Raw genomic sequence first — 19341 nt, forward strand, 5'->3', positions numbered from 1 at the left:
ATATATATATATATATATATATATATATATATATATATATTAAATAGACCCTTTGTTGTTCTTGGCAAACGTCCGGTGTATGTTGCAAATATGCTCACCAACTGCTACTTTATTTATGAAAATATAAATGCACATAAAGTTAATGCTCTTCTGTTGATATGCAGCAAATAATAATACATTTTTATATAATTTCTACACTTTTTATTGTAAAAGCATCCATATCTAATACATCAGTTATGCCAACCTGTTTTGAATAAGCAAGAAAGATATTGATTCTAAAGCATTTTTTAGAAGAAAAAAGCTCTGCATCAACAATTCTGCCTATATGTTTATAAAAAAACAATGATCCTATTAAAACGTGATGAAGACAATATGTGACACATGATCTGGTATCTAACAAACTCATTACTTTTATTGCTTTCTTTTAAAAACATTGTCGATGCTACATTAGTTAACAATTAAGGAACTTGTACAACACTGGAGCACAAACTTTGATATTTCGGTGCATCTAGAAGTGATATTTTGATTCTATTTATTTTTAAAAGTCTTTTAAAATACATCGACCTATATAGTTACGTAATTTTAACAGTAAAAGTATTTGTAAAATTTATCCTACATGTACAATAACAGGTCAAAGGGACGCAACTCTACCTGAAAATGTTTCTCTCAATGTTTGTCTTTTTTCAAATACTTAACGAAAATGTAAAATTTTATCGAGATAAAAAGTTCACAATTCTTTGTTATGTTTTAAAACCCAGGTAAAGATTTGCAAATATCCGAAAACTATCTCTTAATCATGGCAAAGTTTACACATCTTTATATAACATGTTCAGGGAAAAATATAATAATGCAAGTCCTATAAAAATAATTGCAGCTAAATAATAGTAAAAGTAAACAAATCCGTGGCTTTTTCTGTCCATGTCTTTCATTGTCGACGCATTTTTCATTGGATGTGTATTTATCTGAAATAACAGAATAATCATTGCTGTAAACACATAAATTAGCATCCGGAATATCTGAAATAATTCTCATATTATTTATATCTAACATCTTTTAATGTAATTAACAATAGTTAAGTAAAAAAATTGTTCAATGGAGTTTTACAGGGACCTACGTTTCTGCTGATATCAGAAGGCAGAGTTGTTGTTCCTGCATCTTCAAGTATTACTGCGGACATGTCAGATACGGCATCCTATTGATTCATATACAACAAAGTTTATTTATTCATATGTTATTATAGCTTTGCATATACCCACTACCAACCCAGTACCAAAAACATTATTTATAATTTTAAAATTCTCAATTGAACATATCAATATAGCGACATTCATGGGTGTTTGTGGCCATTTTAAATTGTATTGATTTCCATTAGAAGACGAGCTCAAAATTAAATGCTAAAATTCATAGATTTTTTTAAACAGATATTAATTTATAAATTTACAAATCATATCTCAAAAATTAAGGTAGATCTGGTGATTGGTATTTTGTCAACCCAGCCTCCTTAAACACTGTTTTGTAAACATATCCAAGTAAAAACTTTTTTTTACGTATTTGAAACCTTTACGATTTAAGGACGCTTGATAGTAAACAATTGAACTTTTTTTAAAATGTTAGATATTATTTTGAAAGCCACGAAATCATTCTTCTGTATAGAAAAAATCCTAATAAATAAAGAGATCGCATGATCAACAAATTATCCATCAGATCTCATTAAAACTTTTAAATATGAAATTCTTAGACATAAGCTGTTACTTAGTACAGAAAAATTCCAAATATCATTGCATTGACATCTTTTCCTATATCTTTATGTAGAGCTCTTATTTTCAAGGTGATGGATTAAGTCTATATATGGCTTGGTCCATCCAGCCCTCTTAAGCTTTCAAAATTTGCATACTGTTCAATAGTTTTACAGAACGTTTTTCTTTCAAAGGGAATTTATTAGAGTCTAAAAATGGAGACGACTATATAGGCTTTTTTTTAATTCAGCTCTGAATGATTTAGATCGTGATAACGCTAATCTGCTAGAGACTCCGCTAAATTTTAGCTGCTATCGTGGTTTCATTAATATTCAAGGGTATCAATTTTCGTGGATAAAGTGAAATTCACAGTTTCAAGGATATGTAAATTCGTGGCCAATGACCCTATCAATACAAAATGTTAATAGAGATTGCACTTCAATGAACGCTTAATTTCGTGGATCAACTTGATAACGAAATCCACGGAAATTGGTATTCAACGAATATTGATGTAATCACAGTATGTTACTTTTACACCTTAATTAAGACACTTTGAAATCATTTGATTTGGAATGCTTAATTTAATTATTTCAACTGAATGGATATTTATTTATTTATATGGTGCTTGGCTTAAAAAAGAATATTGATGTTGAGAAAGTTTACTTGAAAGTCCTCGGATTCATCTGGATCAATGTCTTCTCTTTGAAGTTTAGTTGGATTCATTTCATCAATAATATGCTCAATTTCATCTCTTTCATTTTCTTCTAACCATAGACCTGTTCTGTTTTTCCGTGACCGCTTCATTAATAAGATCACATTGGTTATAAACTTTATTGCTAGTATTATGTAACATGCCACATTAACAACACAAAATGATCTATTAAAATGCATTTTCCTTATTTAAACAACCTCTCTAAGATTATAATCCACAAGTTAAAAACTTCATCTCCCATACCTAATATTTTTTATAGGAAAGAAATATAATAAAATGAACATGAAAAAATAGATATACATGTACTCACCAATGATCTGGAATTAGGAATTCGCAGCGTCTGCAATCATGAGAAAATTATAACAGTGTTAGAATGCTTCCATGTAACATGGAGTCTTACAAGGTGGCTAGTACTTTACGGTCAAACTGTGATGTTTTACATCCAGACTTTGAACTTTGAATATGTATTAGATGTAAGGGAATTGGAATAAAATAGAAAAAAAATTAACAGAATTCTGATAGTTATCACAAAGCGAAGAAGTCAGTTGAAATTTAGCATAATATAGTGTAGTTAAAGTAATTTTGAAGAAAATGATGTGTAAAATGTGTTTTTGTTTTTTTATCACAATGTCTTATTTCTATCACTAATTGAAAAGAAGAAAATAGTGTAAATGCCAATTGATTGCATGATAAAATGATGAAATGAGAATTACTAAAGTCCTAAGGTAGATTTCTTCATCCAGATCGTCGTCTTTTGTTTCGGTGTTCATGTCGTCATCGGTCTTGTCCGACATTTTGCGGTAAGTAATAATAACGCTGTTGTCGTCTGCCGAATTACGAGGTTTTTCATCTGAATATTTTGTATGATGTCCATTTCCATCATTCTGCATAATTTACAACCAATTACTGTTAATTAATTAACTCATTAATATGTATGTTTTTCGAAATGAAATAAGTAAATTCTGACCATGACTTTTGTGTACTTTAACTTCGTTTAGATCAATATTCAGAAACCTTGGAAAGAGGATACGCAATATGTAATATATGAGAAGTTGGTTGGATGTAGAAATGTAACATCTTTATAAAATATAATATCATATTATACTAAAGCACGAACTTGGTTAATTTACATAATTTTATGCTTGTTGTCGTTGTAGATTTTTGTTTGTTTGTTTGTTTACCTCCCATTCATTGGTGTCTTTTTGATCAGATGACAAAGTATTCTCACGGCGTTGTCTTTTTTCTAATACTTCAAGGATATTTACAAGTTCTTCGGCATAATACTGAGCGTTCCTATTTCTTCTATGGTTCTGCTTTTATTACAAAAACAAAAAAAAACGTATATAGGCAACTCCAAGTACAAGTAGGTCATAAGGATCTTTCTGAGTATAAGTAGGTCATAAGGATCTTTCTGAGTATAAGTAGGTCATAAGGATCTTTCTGAGAATTGAAACAAATCACCTACCAGTTTTCTCTTACTCTACAAAAAAGATTTGGCAAAGTTTCAATAAATAATATAACATTTTATGAGTGTTGAATTTTTTTTGTACAAGACTCTTTAGTTCATAATTAATAATGTTGAAAATCACGTTAAGAAGAGTCAATAGATGCCAAAGCTGATGAGAGCAAATCTATTCATTCACACAAAAAATAAATAGATTGATAAAATGTTGGACTAAATGTTATTTCTTTAAAACTTACCATGTCTCCTCGCCAATCCGTATATCAGATCATGCATACAACAACAAAGGAACAAAATCAGTGTCTTCAAAACATCCTGTTCATCTTCCTTATAATGCTCACAATCTGTTATTGTGTCATGCATATCAATAAATATTTATATCAATATCTTCACAATTGTCTATAGGTTTATGCAAGAAGTGATTCTTGGTAATTGTACATCTTTACTTTAATACAAAATAGAAGTACATTGATAGTACATGAACTTTAGGAGTGGATCTTTCATTTTAATTTGGTTAATCTAACAGACCATAAGGACAATGTTTGTTTTCTAAATTTAATAACACAAACCCTAAACACATGTTGTGTTTGCAGTGATCATTTTGGCCATGTTAAGTTGTTTTCTTTTTAAGCATGCGCAGAAAAATACCAATGTTATGTTTCGACGTTTTGTCACGGGTCAGTGATTTCAATCGGTGATGTTTTATTGTATCTGTGCTATTGATGTGACGACATATCAGTTACAAAATGTTGAAAAATTCACATCATTTAATTTCCTAATTTCAAAATTATTAATTCTGTTTATTAGAAGTTTTTGAGTGTATACGGAGCTTAATCGTTTGCCTTTTATTATTTTCAGAAAGTTCAAAAATTGAAATACTGTGGAATCATTTAGATTCGCAATCTGATTAAAATAAGATCTTTGATCTGCTCTGACAAATTCGATGTCGCTACACAAAGATCTGAAGACATCCCGTACAGGGTCACGTCAGAATGAATTTTCATGACCCAGGGTCAGCCAATGAAACTCTTTCATATTAACCAATCACTGTACGCTTTTCATTTCATGTTCGGTATAGCTTTAAAAATGGCGGACACAGATGAAGCATTGAAGAAATCGTTGTCAAGTTTTAGTATTGACTCTTTAAAGCCGGAACAGAGACAAACATCTTTTTCTTTCGGAAGTAAATTTTAAGCTTTATCGTTCGGAGACCCTCGATACTTATCAAATTGGCGTAGCCTCTAACGACTTTGCCAGCGTAGATTTCATTGGTTAATACAAAGTTCATTCTGACGTGACCCTGTACGGGATGTCTTCAGATCTTTGTGTAGCGACATCGAATTTGTCAGAGCGGATCAAAGATCTTATTTTAATCAGATTGTTTAGATTCGTGGAGGTCAATTTTCGTGGATTGTGGGATTTTTGCTTATTCGTGGGGATGTCATTTTGTGGATTTGTCGGTTTTTCGTATCAGTAAGATAATAAACTCTTTCAAAAAATTTGTTTCCGTCGAGGATGTAAATTCGGGGGGGGGGGGGGGGGGCTACCCACGAATACCACGAAAATTGAGCCACCACGAATTTTAATGATTCCACAGTATTGGATAAAAAATTTAAGTACGCAAAGTTGTATATAAAATTTTTTTTTATCACGGGGGTCGGTGGGCAAAACAAATGACGCTTTTTTGCCAAAAAATATGGTTTCCAGAACTCCCTTTACAATTTATGAAGAAGTTATGCCATCTCTTGGGAGATGATAGAGCTGTCATACAGATGTGCAATAAGATTTTTAAAAATTAAATTTCACTCAGGAAGTCAAATAGTAACAGAAAATTAACATTTATCACTCCTAAAAATCTGGTTCTCACAACTCCTCTCATGATTGAATAAATAGCAACATCATTTATTGGAATATAACATTGGCTGAACTATAGATGTGAAAAAGGTTTAAGCAAAATATATTTAATTCTGAGGGTCAATAGTATCTGCAAAATTGTGTTCCTCCCCAAACAATCTAATTCCTGGACCTCCTCTTAAATTCACATGCAAACAGTTCAAACCAAAAATGTACATAAATGACCACTCATATGTATTATGGGATGGGATCTCATCCTTGAAAATTGCAATTTAAAAAAGATACCAGAAATTGTATGTGACCTTCTTTTAATCTAAATCTGGTATAAGAAAGTGTTATTTTTGAGCAAACACTTGGCCCTGGTGCCATAAAACTTAGACGAGCTTACTTTTGATCTCAGTCTCACTTTCCCACTATATATTTCTTTTGTAAAAGTGAGACTGAGATCAAATGTGAGCTCGTCTAAGTTTTATGGCCTCGGACCTGGTGTTGGTATTACTGTCTAATGACAGCATCTACGTTTTTTTTATAAACACTTGTAATTTCATATTTTATTTCCCTTGGTAAGTTTTGTCATGATGAATGCCAGAAGATAATCTAAAAGGATGTAAACAAAAATGAATTTTTATTGAGAAGACAATTTGGAAGTCAACATTAAAAAAAATAAATTATTAATATACAATGATACATATCATATATACGAAGAAAATGAAAAAAAAAATACAAAAGATCTCTATTCATATCCATGTAATTATAAATGTTGATATAAATTGTTTCGTCAATATCCAATGACTTTCAAGTCACTCTTGAATAAGTATATCAATATTTGCTATTACATATAATGAAATTAGACACTTAAAATTATTTCACCATATCAATTCATAGTGCGGGTAAAAATATAAGCATTATCAAAATTATCATACATTGTAACCAAAGCAACTATGATCTCAATCTTTTGATTCTGCCATTTGTTTTCTTCCTTACTTTGTTTGCAATCTCCTTAAATCTGTCCACCTGAATACCGGGAAGGAAGTTACATCATCCAATAAATATCTTAAATACTTGAAACATTTACAGATGGTATGATAATACTCTGTGTTTCCTTGATACAAGCGTGGGTCCTATTGCTATAAGCGTTATCATCAACACAGACATAAATAAAGGCAACAACATCGTTAAGAAAAAACCTGGAAGCTTCCGGGGGCTTCATCCTATTTGCCACCACCTGGGCTTTGCCATGGACCGGGGTGGGGGGGGGGGGGGGCTCAACGCGGCCCCACATTCTGGATCCGCCACTGATTCAAATCCATGAAAATATTATGCTAATACAATTCGTCAATAATGCATTCAAATGGTTTTATATCCCATAGAAAAGAATTTATCAATAGTTCAACCATAAAATAAGAATCAGTAATGTCCGAAATTAACCATTTAATTGACCACTAAATCCTAAAGCGGCTAAAACTATAGCTAGTATTAAAATTGTCACAACAACAGAAAGTATGATCCAAAGTTTTCGATTCTGCCATTTCTTTTTCACCTTCACTTTGTTTGCAGTCTTCTTAAATCTGTTCGCCTGCACGAATATAACAAATAGAAGGAAGTTTCATCAATCTATTATAAATATCATAGATACACGATAAATTTAGATAGTATGATAATGCTCTCATATTTCCATGCTACTGTCGCGGATCTTATTGTTGTAATGGCCATCATCGTTATCATCAACATGGACATTAATGTCTACAAAAGACATCGTAATCAAGAAAAACAATGATTAAGAACCCACAAATGTGTGTCACTGATGGACTCACGTTTTGTTCTAGTTCCTCTGCCCTGCCTTGTAGGTCGTCTAACTTGTCTCCTCGCTCTAAAACTTTATCGATGTTATCCTTTACTACATCCTTCAACTCGTCCACTTGTTGGTTTATTGTCTCTATCGTTTGTCTGTCCGACATCTCTTTTTTTTGCGGTGTAGGTCTAAAACTGTTCCATCAATTGCTGGCTATAACTTTGAGGGACATGTATGTGATAAAACCTAAAAGTCAGGTCTCCTTAAGAACGCCATGTAACATGAAAAACTTTAAGTACATTTGAAATAGGAAGTCCTGGATGATCAACTGTAGTACTTCAAATGACAGGGGGATATCGAGAGGAGCTAACAGCAGGTTTAAACGGTGCATGTACATGCAACTTAAAATCATAATGATTAGTTTTAAAATAGCCTATCTTAATAATTTGCTCAATTATATCACATGTTTTGCAACTTGGTTTGCACCTGCATGACAGCATGCAGTTAAGGTTCTCTGGAACTTTACTGTATACGTGTTTCTTTAATGATTGAAATCACTGAATTTGCAAAGAAGTTAAATTTAATCATATCATTTTTTTTATTGTTCATGTACAATGCATGCCAGGCCATTTTCAATTATCATTACGAGGGTTGTTCGGAAATTATTGAGACATTTACTCTTATTTCCTTGGGGGAAAAGATAAATCCTTAAAATTTCACATAAACGTACACCAGGATAGGGTTTATCAATGTAAAAAAATTATTGTCCATAGCATCGTATGTATAAAATTTTAAATATGCGTGGGTTAAATGTTGCATACAGGGGCATTTACGGGCATATGCACGCAGAGTGCATTTTAGAAAAAGAATCCAGAAGTGTAGATTTCCTTTGTATACTTATATAATATTTACTTTATGGGGCATCGAATGATTAACATGCCTCTTTTGATCCGTTTCCAAAAACTAAATTGTTCACTCGACACTTACAATGTACTACATGTAGTAACGTTCATTATGAAGTACGTTTATTTCCTTACATTCTTTTTATTTGCAAGTTACTAATAAAGCGTTCTCTTCCCATTTCCAATTTCCAATGAAGTAATAAATAAGTTGTACTGGGATCAACTAGTTAATGCAGCAACTTTTGATAAGGAAACATTTTTTGGGTATTGTAAGGTATCATTATTATGGTCGGGGCGTGATCAAATCAAATAAAACCTGAAATGCTTCATGATAAATTTGATCACCCCAAAACCGCAATTATGCATAAAATAATTTCTTATTAGTTGTTATTTATATTATTTTTCAGCAATTGTACGATTAGTTATCAAATATTGACATGTTTACGTTTTTTCCGTTTTCCATAATCATGCGCTTTGATTGCGCTCCAACGGTACGCAATTTAAGTCATTGATTAATTTATTGAACTATACGTTACAAATTTGATACGTAGGGTTATCATACTTTTTAAAGACCCTGAAAAATGAGAATATTTTGTTTTAATGACCCTCACCCCGCCCCACACACATCTTTGTTTTACATACAGCTGCGTGTAATTGTTGATTTTATTTTTTTATAAATCAAATCAGAAGTTTTCGCGAGGATTACGTGACCAGCTATAAGTAAACATCGGGTAACTTTGGATGAAACTAAATTATATACGTACTTTTACCATTGTGCTATATATATCCAATAGCAAAAGGCTCTTGTTTTATTTACGTTAAAACACTTAGTAATACGCAAATGCATTATATGTGTTTAGGTTTTCTATAATTAGTTAAAGCACTAAATTGTGAAGTATGCATGACACTATGCTAATTTCCCAACAAACTGTGTTTTCGGTGATTGACGGGGAAAGCGCCATTTTACTACGTTTGTTGTGCATAGGTAATATTCACTCATAAGAGAAACGTTTATTTTTAGATCACAAGAAAAACCAGTATTGGGGTCGATCCGTTTTATTCAACAGAATACATGTGACTTTCCCTCTAGCAGAAGAATATTCCTGGAATTATTCAAACAATGGAGAAGATCACCTTGGCTTCCATTATATGGTAAGGTTATATATTTACCAAAGTTTTTAATCAGGTGGATCTCAGATGGGCGTGATGTAAACATCTTACACACATCTTAAATTCCGTGATTACTTACATATCTTGATTGTATCTATAACAATCTAACTAATTACAGCATCGTTATGCTTAAGTAAGACCTTAAAGTTTAATAGTCTTTCTAAAAAGAAAATATAAATTAGAAATGATATGCGTGTAGAAGCAAACAAGTGTATTCTCTCATCGCTGTGATATAACCTTGCATATTGCATTACTTAACATGTATTATTGTTAAAAGGTTAATTTAGTATGCATGATTTCTATGGGTCATCCTAATTTTATGGTAAATCAGCTCTGCTGGTCATCACTAGTACTGGATCACATAACATTCAAGTATATTACAGCTGTCCTAATGTGTACAACATATATCTGACCGATAATACGTTATTTAAAAAATGAAATAAATATGAAAAATCAAGTATAAAATTTTCCTTGATTGGATCAATCCAATACATATTTTAATATGGCAATAAACAAAATGTATCATACAAAGTATGTACGCTAGCATCACCGGGAATCGAAACTTCTAGCTATAAATAGATTATAGAGAACCACAACTTCTGCAACGAACGAAAATATAATATAGGCTAAATCATGTAAAATACTGTTGCTTATTGAAAACTGATAAAACCTACAAGTAATGGAAATTTTTATCACATATTGCACTTGATAGTAACAGAGTTTCGATTAATTTATGTCTGAAGATTTTTATCATATCAATTACGTACAACAATTTTGTAATGCAATGCAATCCAATTTGACGTAGAAGTGGGTGTTTTATATCCTTTAAGGTAATACTTATTTACTTACGAATAAAAATTTTCGGAAAAAAATTCATTGGTCAAATATAACTTAAGTCAATTATCATACACTGAGGATCCAAAAATGATATCATATATAACTATCATTAATATTGTAATTTTCAGAATTGTTAAATATTTTTTTTTTGCGTTCCATATTTTTTTATCCAGCCAAAGTTGTGACAAAACAGTTAATAAAGTACAAAATATAATACCCTTTTCAGTTTAAGGACCGTAAGACATGTAAATGGATCATAAATAAATTAACCCATTAGAAAAATGTTAATATAAATTAGAGAATTTTATATAAATATTTGAAAAAAATACTCAATGACATACGAAGTTTTGTATTGTAAGACCGTCCCTTGGTTACGTGCATACATGCTGTTCAGACTTTTGATGTGAAAGGCTCTGGTTCTATTTTTAGACTTGTGGAAAATCCGCCACGATCTGCATTGCGACGAGACTGGAGGATAGCAGTATAGCTACTAAAATTTACAACTACATCATGGTAAGTTCTTAAATTTAAAAAAAGATTTAATATTTTTTGCTTGTTGCCTCAATGAAATTTCTACACGTGGTGCTCGCTCACAGAAATTCTGCATGCAAGAAAAAAAATTCCTGGCATGTTGACAATATGTATACAATTTCAAGGCCATCAGACTGGGTTGAATACGACAAAGCATCAAATAGTTGAAGCGATAAATCGTGATGAAAAGCACTGGCGGATTTAAGGGGGGGGGGGGGGGGTGGAGGGCGCACGCCCCCCCTAAAATTTTCAAAGTATGCATGACTGTAGATGATTTGATAAATTTTACTTAGAAAAGTTAGCATTTTGTGTTTCACTTTATTTATAATTATGCCTGACTCAATATTACACCTCATTGATACACTAGCTGTGCCATGCTGACTGTAATTCTGCTGCTCTATAAACATCTATAAACATCTAATCCTAATGCATGTTGACAGGTTCTGATAACAAACCAATTAAACAGTGTTTAAAACAAGCAGTGTTGGTCATTTTATTATGGTGGCTGCATCAAATTCCCCAGGGCCCTGAACTTGGGGCTTCGACCAAGAATCGACTGGAAATCCCAGCAGTTTTGTTTCAAGTGTAGACTGCGCTGTCATTTCCATATTGCGATGCAAGCAGAAATTTCTGAATAATTGTATATTTTTTGAATTTTTTTCTAGGTAAATAGACTATTTTAATATAAGAATATTGAAGATTTGATGCATCAGATATTTCTAACAGATAATAGGGGGTCTGATACCGTAACGTCATTAGAATGTTGTAACTTTGATAACCTGGTTAATTTTGGGAGTTCATAAATGCCTAAAATATTTTGTTTTTAATCCAATACATGTATTAGGTATAAGTAACAATATGTGTCAAATTGTTATATACTTTTGTGTAAAGTGTACTGAAAAAATACCACTATTTTGAGCCTGGTTTAACCTTCAAAATATACGAAAACCCAGGAGCTTCCGGGGGCTTCGCCCCCTGGGCCCCCACCAGGGCTTTGCCCTGGACCCAAGGGGGGCCACAAGGCGGCCCCCAGACCCCCTGCCTCAATAATTTTATCCACGCCCCCCTAACTACAAATCCTGTATCCGCCCCTGAAAAGGGTATTGAAATTTGACCAGGGGTTGGGTTTTAGGCCTTTAACCTCGAGCTCTGATGGGTCTTTCTAGATCTATATGTACATAACCTACTGCAACTATATGCTTCCGTAGACGCAGCATCAATGGCAACCGAAACTTCTATGAATAGATTCTGTAGAAACCTTGTCTATACATGCCAACAAGCACTAAGTAAGAACGAGAATATTTATTATAAAAACATTTACAAAGAACCAGTAAGTTTATGTGGCGAAAAGTGCGGCAAAAGCGTGATTTTTTGAAAATATCCATCCTTTTTATATGAAATCATAAGTTTCCGCTATATGAAATCATAAGTTTCCGCTATTATCTGTGATATGTTATTTTTTGTTTACATATATTTTCAGAAAAGACTCAGGTCCTATTTTTAGACTTGTGGAATATCCTTTACGATCTGCATTGAAGCGGGACTTGGAAGAGAAACAGCTGCAACATGGTAAGTCTAGATAAGTTCTTCGTGAAATTAACAATTTACATGTACTTACTGTATCAGAAATAAAATTTCTTTGTGTAGTGCTCGTTTACAGAGATTCTGCATGCATGAAAAAAAAAATTGGCATGGAATGGTATGGAAGTTCATTGTGGAGTAGACAGGGTTGAATAAGACATAGAAGTGTTGATTCATGATTATTCTAATTTGACAACAGGTCAAGCCAATAAACAGCAAGTGTTCTTTTTAGACCAAACACAAAACTACTGCAACGCAAATTGGATTTTTTTGGTTGGCGTGCAGGGGGGGGGGGGGGGGGGGGTTGGATGGGCTTTAAGCTCTACCTCCTTGGTATACGTTGCATGGAAAACATGGTCACCAAGTTTCAATCAATTAAAGTATCATTGATATAAGGAATTTCTACTTATTTCATGAGAAGAACATTGTATCTTCTTACCTTGTGTAATTCATATTTTTGAATGAAAATCCATTTAGATTGCTTGATTCAATCAACATTATATCAATGTCTTCCTGTGCAAATTCCGTTTGCAAATGATTCCATAGAGTAGTTCGTTGTAAATCATTTGACAATTTAATTTTGTTTTTAACCATGAAAGATTAAGTAACATTAAAAATTATCTTGAATCATCATAGAAGCACATTTTTGCAGCAAAATAAAACTGAAAAATACAGTTCAAAATAATTTAAAGGTATATGTGGCGTATTTTTTCATGCTTAGAAATATTTGATTCATTTATTTATTTAAATAAGTTATATAAAGATATATCTTCACAATAAATAACGCAGTTTATATCATTCGGGTTAAAAAGATATAGAAATAAATAAATAATTTTTATAAATATTACGGAGTCGATAGTAAATCCAGCATTTGAATAAACCCTGCCTTAAATCGGTCACGTGATACCACGCTCAGTCTATCTCAGCGACGACAAGAAAGATAGATATACCGTTAAGTTTGACAGATTTGGCAAAAAATGAAAAATGAGACAGACTGACAAGGATAGGAATAAAGGGAAGATTGTCATCGGAGACCATGTAGAATGATGGAATTGGAATTAAAGCCGATATAAACTTCAGTTTATCATGAAGTTGTAGGGGTTTTGCTTGTTAGGTTCGTAGTACTCCATGTGTTACATGTCTTTACATGTACTTTATAAATTATAAACTACATGTAGAGGAATGTTTTAATAAAGAATAAATAAATACTCTCAGTACATGCATCCCTCAGGGAGAGGGGGGTATTCACTCATTTTACCGTGTCGTTGATGATAAAATCGTGTTTTATCTTCATTACACATAATTAGCAATTTTCATCGTTCTACGATAATGAATAACGGAATAATAATGCTTCAGGTATCATCTGATATAAGAATTATCTAATTTAAGACATGAAAAACGTGATTCTGATTTGTAAACAAAGTATTCTTCCATCGTGTTTTCAATGCTAGGTTTTCCCGCACTCATGCGCAGTGGCGTTACAAATGGCGGATAACATTAATATTTATCATGTAGCAAAGTTTAAAGACAAATAACTAAAGAAAGAACATGTTTAACGGGCATAGACTTTGTGAAACATCTAATTATAAGAAGCACGATGTTCATTTTTACTCAAACACATGTCAAAAATTTTACTCCAAATACGCCACATATACCTTTAAATAAAATAATGTAATTTAACGGTTCATGAAGTAGTTAATGAAATAAGTACAGTGAAGTCTCAATTATCCGGATAGGAGGCGTCCGGATATTTAAAATGATAATTTATTTGTTTGATACTGTTTTCTTTGCCTTTCATACTAAATAGCAACAAATTAGAGTTGACGTTGAAATGCACGTCTTTTTAATACAAAGAACCCTGCCTTATATTGTTATTTAAAGTTAGTCAGAAAATATAATTAACCAAATTATAAAAATATCCCAATCTCGCTAAATACATTGTGTATCAGTGTGAAATGTGCCTATTTATATTATGTTTTTAAAAATTTGAATATAAATACCACAAACTTATGTTAAACTTTTCAGATTTATAAAGCACATACTTCCTTTGAATAGAAGGTCATTTCAAAAAGTGACTGTACTTGTTTGTGCACAGTGTAAAGATTCCCAAGCCACTTGAAGTCTTACTGTATATACGAGGCATTGTTTGCAACATGACTTGAAATAATTTTTGTTTTAAAAAAAAGTTATATATATTTTTATTTCTTGTTTCGTATTTTAGGCAAAATCAAAATCAAAGAAGATTCATGTCTTCAAACGATTCAAGAAAAAGAAAAAGAAGGAAAAGGTCGAAACAGAAATGGAAACTCAGGTATCAAACAGCTTCATGTGTTAGTTTTGCACTATAAAAAAAATGTAGATGCACGCATTTAAATAAATCATCGTCTCATACATATAGGTCAATAAATCTGTGTTTTTCATGTTTATTATTGGATTGACTGTATAAATTTTTTTGTTCATCGACAAATGAATCTAAAAACCGCATCGCAAACTTTATGAAAGCCAAAGGCTTTCATAAAAAAGTTTGCGGTGCGGTTTTTAGATTCATTTGTCGATGAACAAAAAAATTTATACTGTCAATGCTTATAATTCAATTTCAAACACAAATGTTGTATATTTAAGCGAAATTTATTTGTAAAAAGCAAGAGTTAACAAGAAACAAACAAGGTCATGAAATTAACACGCGGAGTGATTTACTCAGCAGTTGCTTACTGTGTATTACTCTTGATCTGGCTTTACATTTACATTGATTGAACAATTTTGAAAAACAGAATTGTTTATAAAAGATTTTGCTGATACATTTGTGGTTTGGTTTTTTGAACAGCGATTGTTGAAACAGGTATGCACTGCCATGGTCGTCGGGATATATTTTATGATAAAAGAAAAATGATTACCTTGTACGATTTTAACACCCCATTTTGTGTTGCGTTCGGAATTTTCGGACGCACAAGCATCATGCATCATTGAGTGTGGAAAAAGGATCAATCATCTCATCAATAAAAAATATCCTCATCAATTTCTTGCAGAAAATCTAAATTTTCACCGTTTTCTTCCATTTCTAGTCTTACTTTGAAATCTCCGTGCTCATCCGATTCCATCGAAAAAACGATTAATTATTCTTGCAGACGTGTATGTATATTTCATTTCCTGACACTTTGCCAGAAAAATATTTAGAGTTATCCTTCTTTGTTATTTGGAGTTATCGTTCTTGATATTTCTTCATTATATTGATTAAATTTGTCTCTAATTAAAGAATTCAAGAATATATATTAAATGGTTGTATCCAATATATAAAATTGTATAAAATCACATCATGAATGATTGTTAAAATTAAAATTTTAGGGGTTTAAAATACAAAATTTTAAAAATACTACTATAGCTGTTAATCTTCTGCGCCATTCATACATGTATTTCTTTTTTGTATGTTATATATAAAACTAAAAATCGTTAGTATTGATGCGCAGCCAATGGGTTATTATTGAGTCTGTGCAGAAAGAAGTTCGCAAATCTCTCGATCATTCATTGAGCTATGAACGGAAAAGAGCGCAATGGTGAGAGATGGGAAGAAAGTGGTAAACGCAAAGAAAATTGAATTATACATGTATGTATATCCCAGTCAGTCAATGAATCGTCATATCAAGCTACCGTAACGGTTCTTATACGGTGGAATCATTAGAATTCGCTGTGACTTAATTTTTGCGGCCTTCTTGCGTAACCCTCCCCAACGAATCGAAAACAAATTAAGAAAGAGTTATCTTTCATATTGAAACTAAAAACCAACGCACCGACGAAAGTGCAATCCCATGAATAAGCAACAAAAAACCAAAACCATAAAATCAAAAAAAAATTGGCACCAACGAATTGAAATGATTCTGCACTGCTGCACTCCAAGTGGGAAGAGATCGTACATTTTGGCCGTGGCATGCAAAACACTTCTATGCGTATATAATATTATGTACTAGTATTTACATCCACTAAGTATTTTCCTATAGTTCTTTAAAAAATCGATTGAACTTTATATAGAATTTAAGAAAATGACAAGTCTGACATCTACACGAACCAGTAAAACGACCTGTCCGGATACGAATAAGCATTCCATTAACTTGTAAAACTGCTTTGAAATGCATTGATCAGATAATTTAATATACATCTTAATTCAGTTAGCTATAATAAATAATTGTCACAAAGTTAAATGAAGTTATTTCTGTACTATTGATATTGTCTTTGCGTAGATTATTTCTTGATCAATCAAAACATACATGTTAACGATGATGAGCACTCACAACATTGCATAGGCTGACTTCAGACTGTAGTTCAGAGTAAGTTTAAACATAGTAACATACATACATAGTAACATACATTCCCATAGGATGCTCCTTTTGTGTAGTTGAATTAATCGTATATTTTTGTAAAATTTCGGTTAGATGAAAAATTTACAAAGGTAAAACAGTCGCATTTTTAATCCTGAAATTGCAACGGGGTATATTACTTAATTATAAAGGAGTGGTCAGGATATAAAACGAGTTAATAAAAAACCCGCATGTAAAATTATGTAGTTATATCTGTGTGAATTATTATGTTTACAAATAAATGTATAAGTGCTTCAACTAACCTTCCCATTTTCTAGCTTCAACAGCCGCTGAAAACAGTAGAGGACCTTCATCAAGAAGTAGACGAAGTGGCTCAGGCCATGCACCAAAACCTCGTAAAGATCAGGGACCGGGAGGGGAAACTCGAAACTCTGATGGATAAAGGAGAGAGGCTAGAAGAGGGGGTAATTTTGCAGATTTTATTCTGTGTTAACAAAACAAGATTGAAAAGGAGCACGCATATGAAATGTGTTGAAATGTTATTTAAAGATTGCTATCAACCACTCATTATTATTTCAATTGAGCATGAGCAAAACAAGTCAGTTTATATAAATTTATATAGTTTTATGGTTTCAAAGATAAAACTTAGACTCAGAATGGTCAGAGGGATGAAAATTCATAGATACAAAGTTAAACATATTTACGGTACATAGCATAGTTGAACTCAAAACGTATTTCTTAAATGTTGGTCAAGTACATTCTATTTCAAGATAATATTTTAATTATTTCATTATAAGTATATAGAAATTTTAGAAAGCATGCATACACAAACCGGAAATTAAATACACTTAGACATCATACACCAATTAAAAACACATGGTTTATATCGTAGATGAACACTGTTGTCCATAGATGAGCTACTAATTGGTCATTAAGGTTGCTAACAGAAAAAAAATTGTTTCAGGCCAATCAATTTGCTGTGATGACGTCAAAGGCAAGAAGGAAAATGTGGTTACGCGAGCATCGAAGAAATATGATTCTGATTGGAGTTGTTTTATTCTTTCTTTTGATAATACTGGTAACTGTTATCATAATTATCTTATGGAAAACAGGTGTAATATTTGTTGAATAGTCAAATGCATAAGTCAGTGTGATATGGTGAGCAATAAACAAACTTTTTTGACTGTGGAATAATTTGACATGTGTTAATACAAGGTCTGAAAAGTTCCTTTAACCACAGATAAGATTGGAAACAATGTGATGTGTCAAGATGTTTTGGCACACTGTTTCCAGAGAAAAATTTCGAATAAGTCAAGATATTGTGTTCATTTTTAATCATACAAGAATTGCCTGGTGATTTCATCAGATAATGTGTTCCTTTAAACCTTTATAGATCTTTTTTATTAGTCATTTCCAAATAAGATTGTTAACTTAAAGTGTTATAAAGAGTCAACGTTCATTTTTTATGTCATGTGCCAAAGGTACCACTTGAATTGTTTGTTGCATTTCTTATAGATACATGTATATTATTATTAATCATAAATATTAAATTTTGAATGAATACATTAATAATTAATGATATTACTTTACGTACAACTTTTTACGAGGTTTGTTTACTGTACTACTAGACAATTTGCTTTTGTCTGTTGGACTGACATGTTGAAATAAGAACCTAGTCCAGCAGAAAAAACAACCTGTTTAATTTCTTACATATATATACATAATTATGAATTGTTACTTAAATTTGAAAACAAAAAAATTATTTGATAAAATTGACATCATTCTGAGTGTTTTTGTTTGTTTTCTAACAAAAAATACCCCAGTAAATTGAAGTAGTTAATAGTCGATGCACACATCGTTCTAACTTGAGGACTTGACCAAATCCTACTCTTTAATTCTTGACAAATAATAAAAAAAATACTGGGTTAATGATAGACTTGCAATACTCAGTAATGTAATTTATGTGAAAAATACAGTCTTGATCCTCTCTTTCAAAACATGTTTTTGATACTGTAACAAAACAATACAAAATAAATGCTTAAATACGTTAAATTTATAAAGTAATGGAAAAAAATTAGTCGTAAATAATCCTAATCTGCAAAGATACCAAACTGTTATATCATCTGCAATATATAGTCACATATATATAAGTAATTATAAAAACCATTTAAAACATTCACAAAAGAAAACCAGTATTCAAATAACATTTCTACTATGCCAAACTACAAGAGCCCCTGATCAGGGACCATTAAATTCTCAATTTTTGAAGAGGCATTTTTCCTTAAAGCTGACATGAATTCATAAATACGCATTATTTTCCTTTATCTCAGACTACCGCCATATTAGTTGTCGATTTCTGTTTGTTTTGTTCTGTTCTGTTCATCGCTACACACATCCTTTGTAAGGCCGAGAGCACTATTCATGCTTCCCCGCATTCAGGTATTTCATACACCC

At 31.9% G+C, this 19341-nt stretch overlaps 3 protein-coding genes across 4 annotated transcripts; 1 reads left to right on the forward strand and 2 right to left on the reverse strand.

Moving 5' to 3' along the window:
* Positions 1 to 21: 21 nt before the first annotated feature.
* Positions 22 to 6231, reverse strand: LOC136270251 (uncharacterized). 2 transcript variants are annotated; one of them, XM_066067344.1, is made up of 8 exons: positions 4150 to 6231; positions 3914 to 3928; positions 3630 to 3758; positions 3162 to 3332; positions 2759 to 2788; positions 2400 to 2534; positions 1115 to 1192; positions 22 to 962 (listed from the first exon to the last, which is right to left on the reverse strand). In XM_066067344.1, exons 1-8 carry the CDS (start codon positions 4150 to 4152, stop codon positions 807 to 809), a joined length of 717 nt encoding a protein of 238 aa, XP_065923416.1. In that variant the 5' UTR covers positions 4153 to 6231; the 3' UTR covers positions 22 to 806. The 2 variants fall into 2 exon arrangements, with proteins under 2 accessions (XP_065923416.1, XP_065923415.1); XM_066067343.1 differs by having other exon boundaries at positions 3630 to 3761.
* Positions 6232 to 6372: 141 nt separating this feature from the next.
* Positions 6373 to 7839, reverse strand: LOC109618951 (vesicle-associated membrane protein 3-like). The gene is made up of 2 exons (XM_066067347.1): positions 7579 to 7839; positions 6373 to 7340 (listed from the first exon to the last, which is right to left on the reverse strand). The coding sequence occupies exons 1-2, from the start codon at positions 7720 to 7722 to the stop codon at positions 7188 to 7190; spliced, it is 297 nt and encodes a 98-aa protein (XP_065923419.1). The 5' UTR covers positions 7723 to 7839; the 3' UTR covers positions 6373 to 7187.
* A 1559-nt stretch (positions 7840 to 9398) lies between these two features.
* On the forward strand, positions 9399 to 18669 carry LOC105329810 (synaptobrevin-A). The gene is made up of 6 exons (XM_011431253.4): positions 9399 to 9610; positions 10895 to 10978; positions 12477 to 12565; positions 14799 to 14888; positions 17205 to 17351; positions 17852 to 18669. Exons 3-6 carry the CDS (start codon positions 12563 to 12565, stop codon positions 18017 to 18019), a joined length of 408 nt encoding a protein of 135 aa, XP_011429555.3. The 5' UTR covers positions 9399 to 9610; positions 10895 to 10978; positions 12477 to 12562; the 3' UTR covers positions 18020 to 18669.
* The last annotated feature ends 672 nt before the right edge of the window (positions 18670 to 19341 follow it).

Source organism: Magallana gigas, chromosome 7, assembly GCF_963853765.1.
Source record: "Magallana gigas chromosome 7, xbMagGiga1.1, whole genome shotgun sequence".
Lineage (NCBI taxonomy): Eukaryota > Metazoa > Mollusca > Bivalvia > Ostreida > Ostreidae > Magallana > Magallana gigas.

Bases quoted from the DNA above. Each gene is read 5' to 3' on its own strand.
- LOC109618951 (XM_066067347.1), bottom strand. From the start codon at position 7,722: ATGTCGGACAGACAAACGATAGAGACAATAAACCAACAAGTGGACGAG. The intron at 7,341-7,578 runs GTGAGTCCATCA...ATATTCGTGCAG, and splicing joins CAGAGGAACTAGAACAAAAC to GCGAACAGATTTAAGAAGAC.
- LOC136270251 (XM_066067343.1), bottom strand. The intron at 2,535-2,758 runs GTGAGTACATGT...TTATTAATGAAG, and splicing joins TTCCTAATTCCAGATCATTG to CGGTCACGGAAAAACAGAAC. The intron at 963-1,114 runs GTAGGTCCCTGT...CTGTTATTTCAG, and splicing joins CTTCTGATATCAGCAGAAAC to ATAAATACACATCCAATGAA.
- LOC105329810 (XM_011431253.4), top strand. The intron at 14,889-17,204 runs GTATCAAACAGC...CCCATTTTCTAG, and splicing joins AAACAGAAATGGAAACTCAG to CTTCAACAGCCGCTGAAAAC. The intron at 17,352-17,851 runs GTAATTTTGCAG...AAATTGTTTCAG, and splicing joins GAGAGAGGCTAGAAGAGGGG to GCCAATCAATTTGCTGTGAT.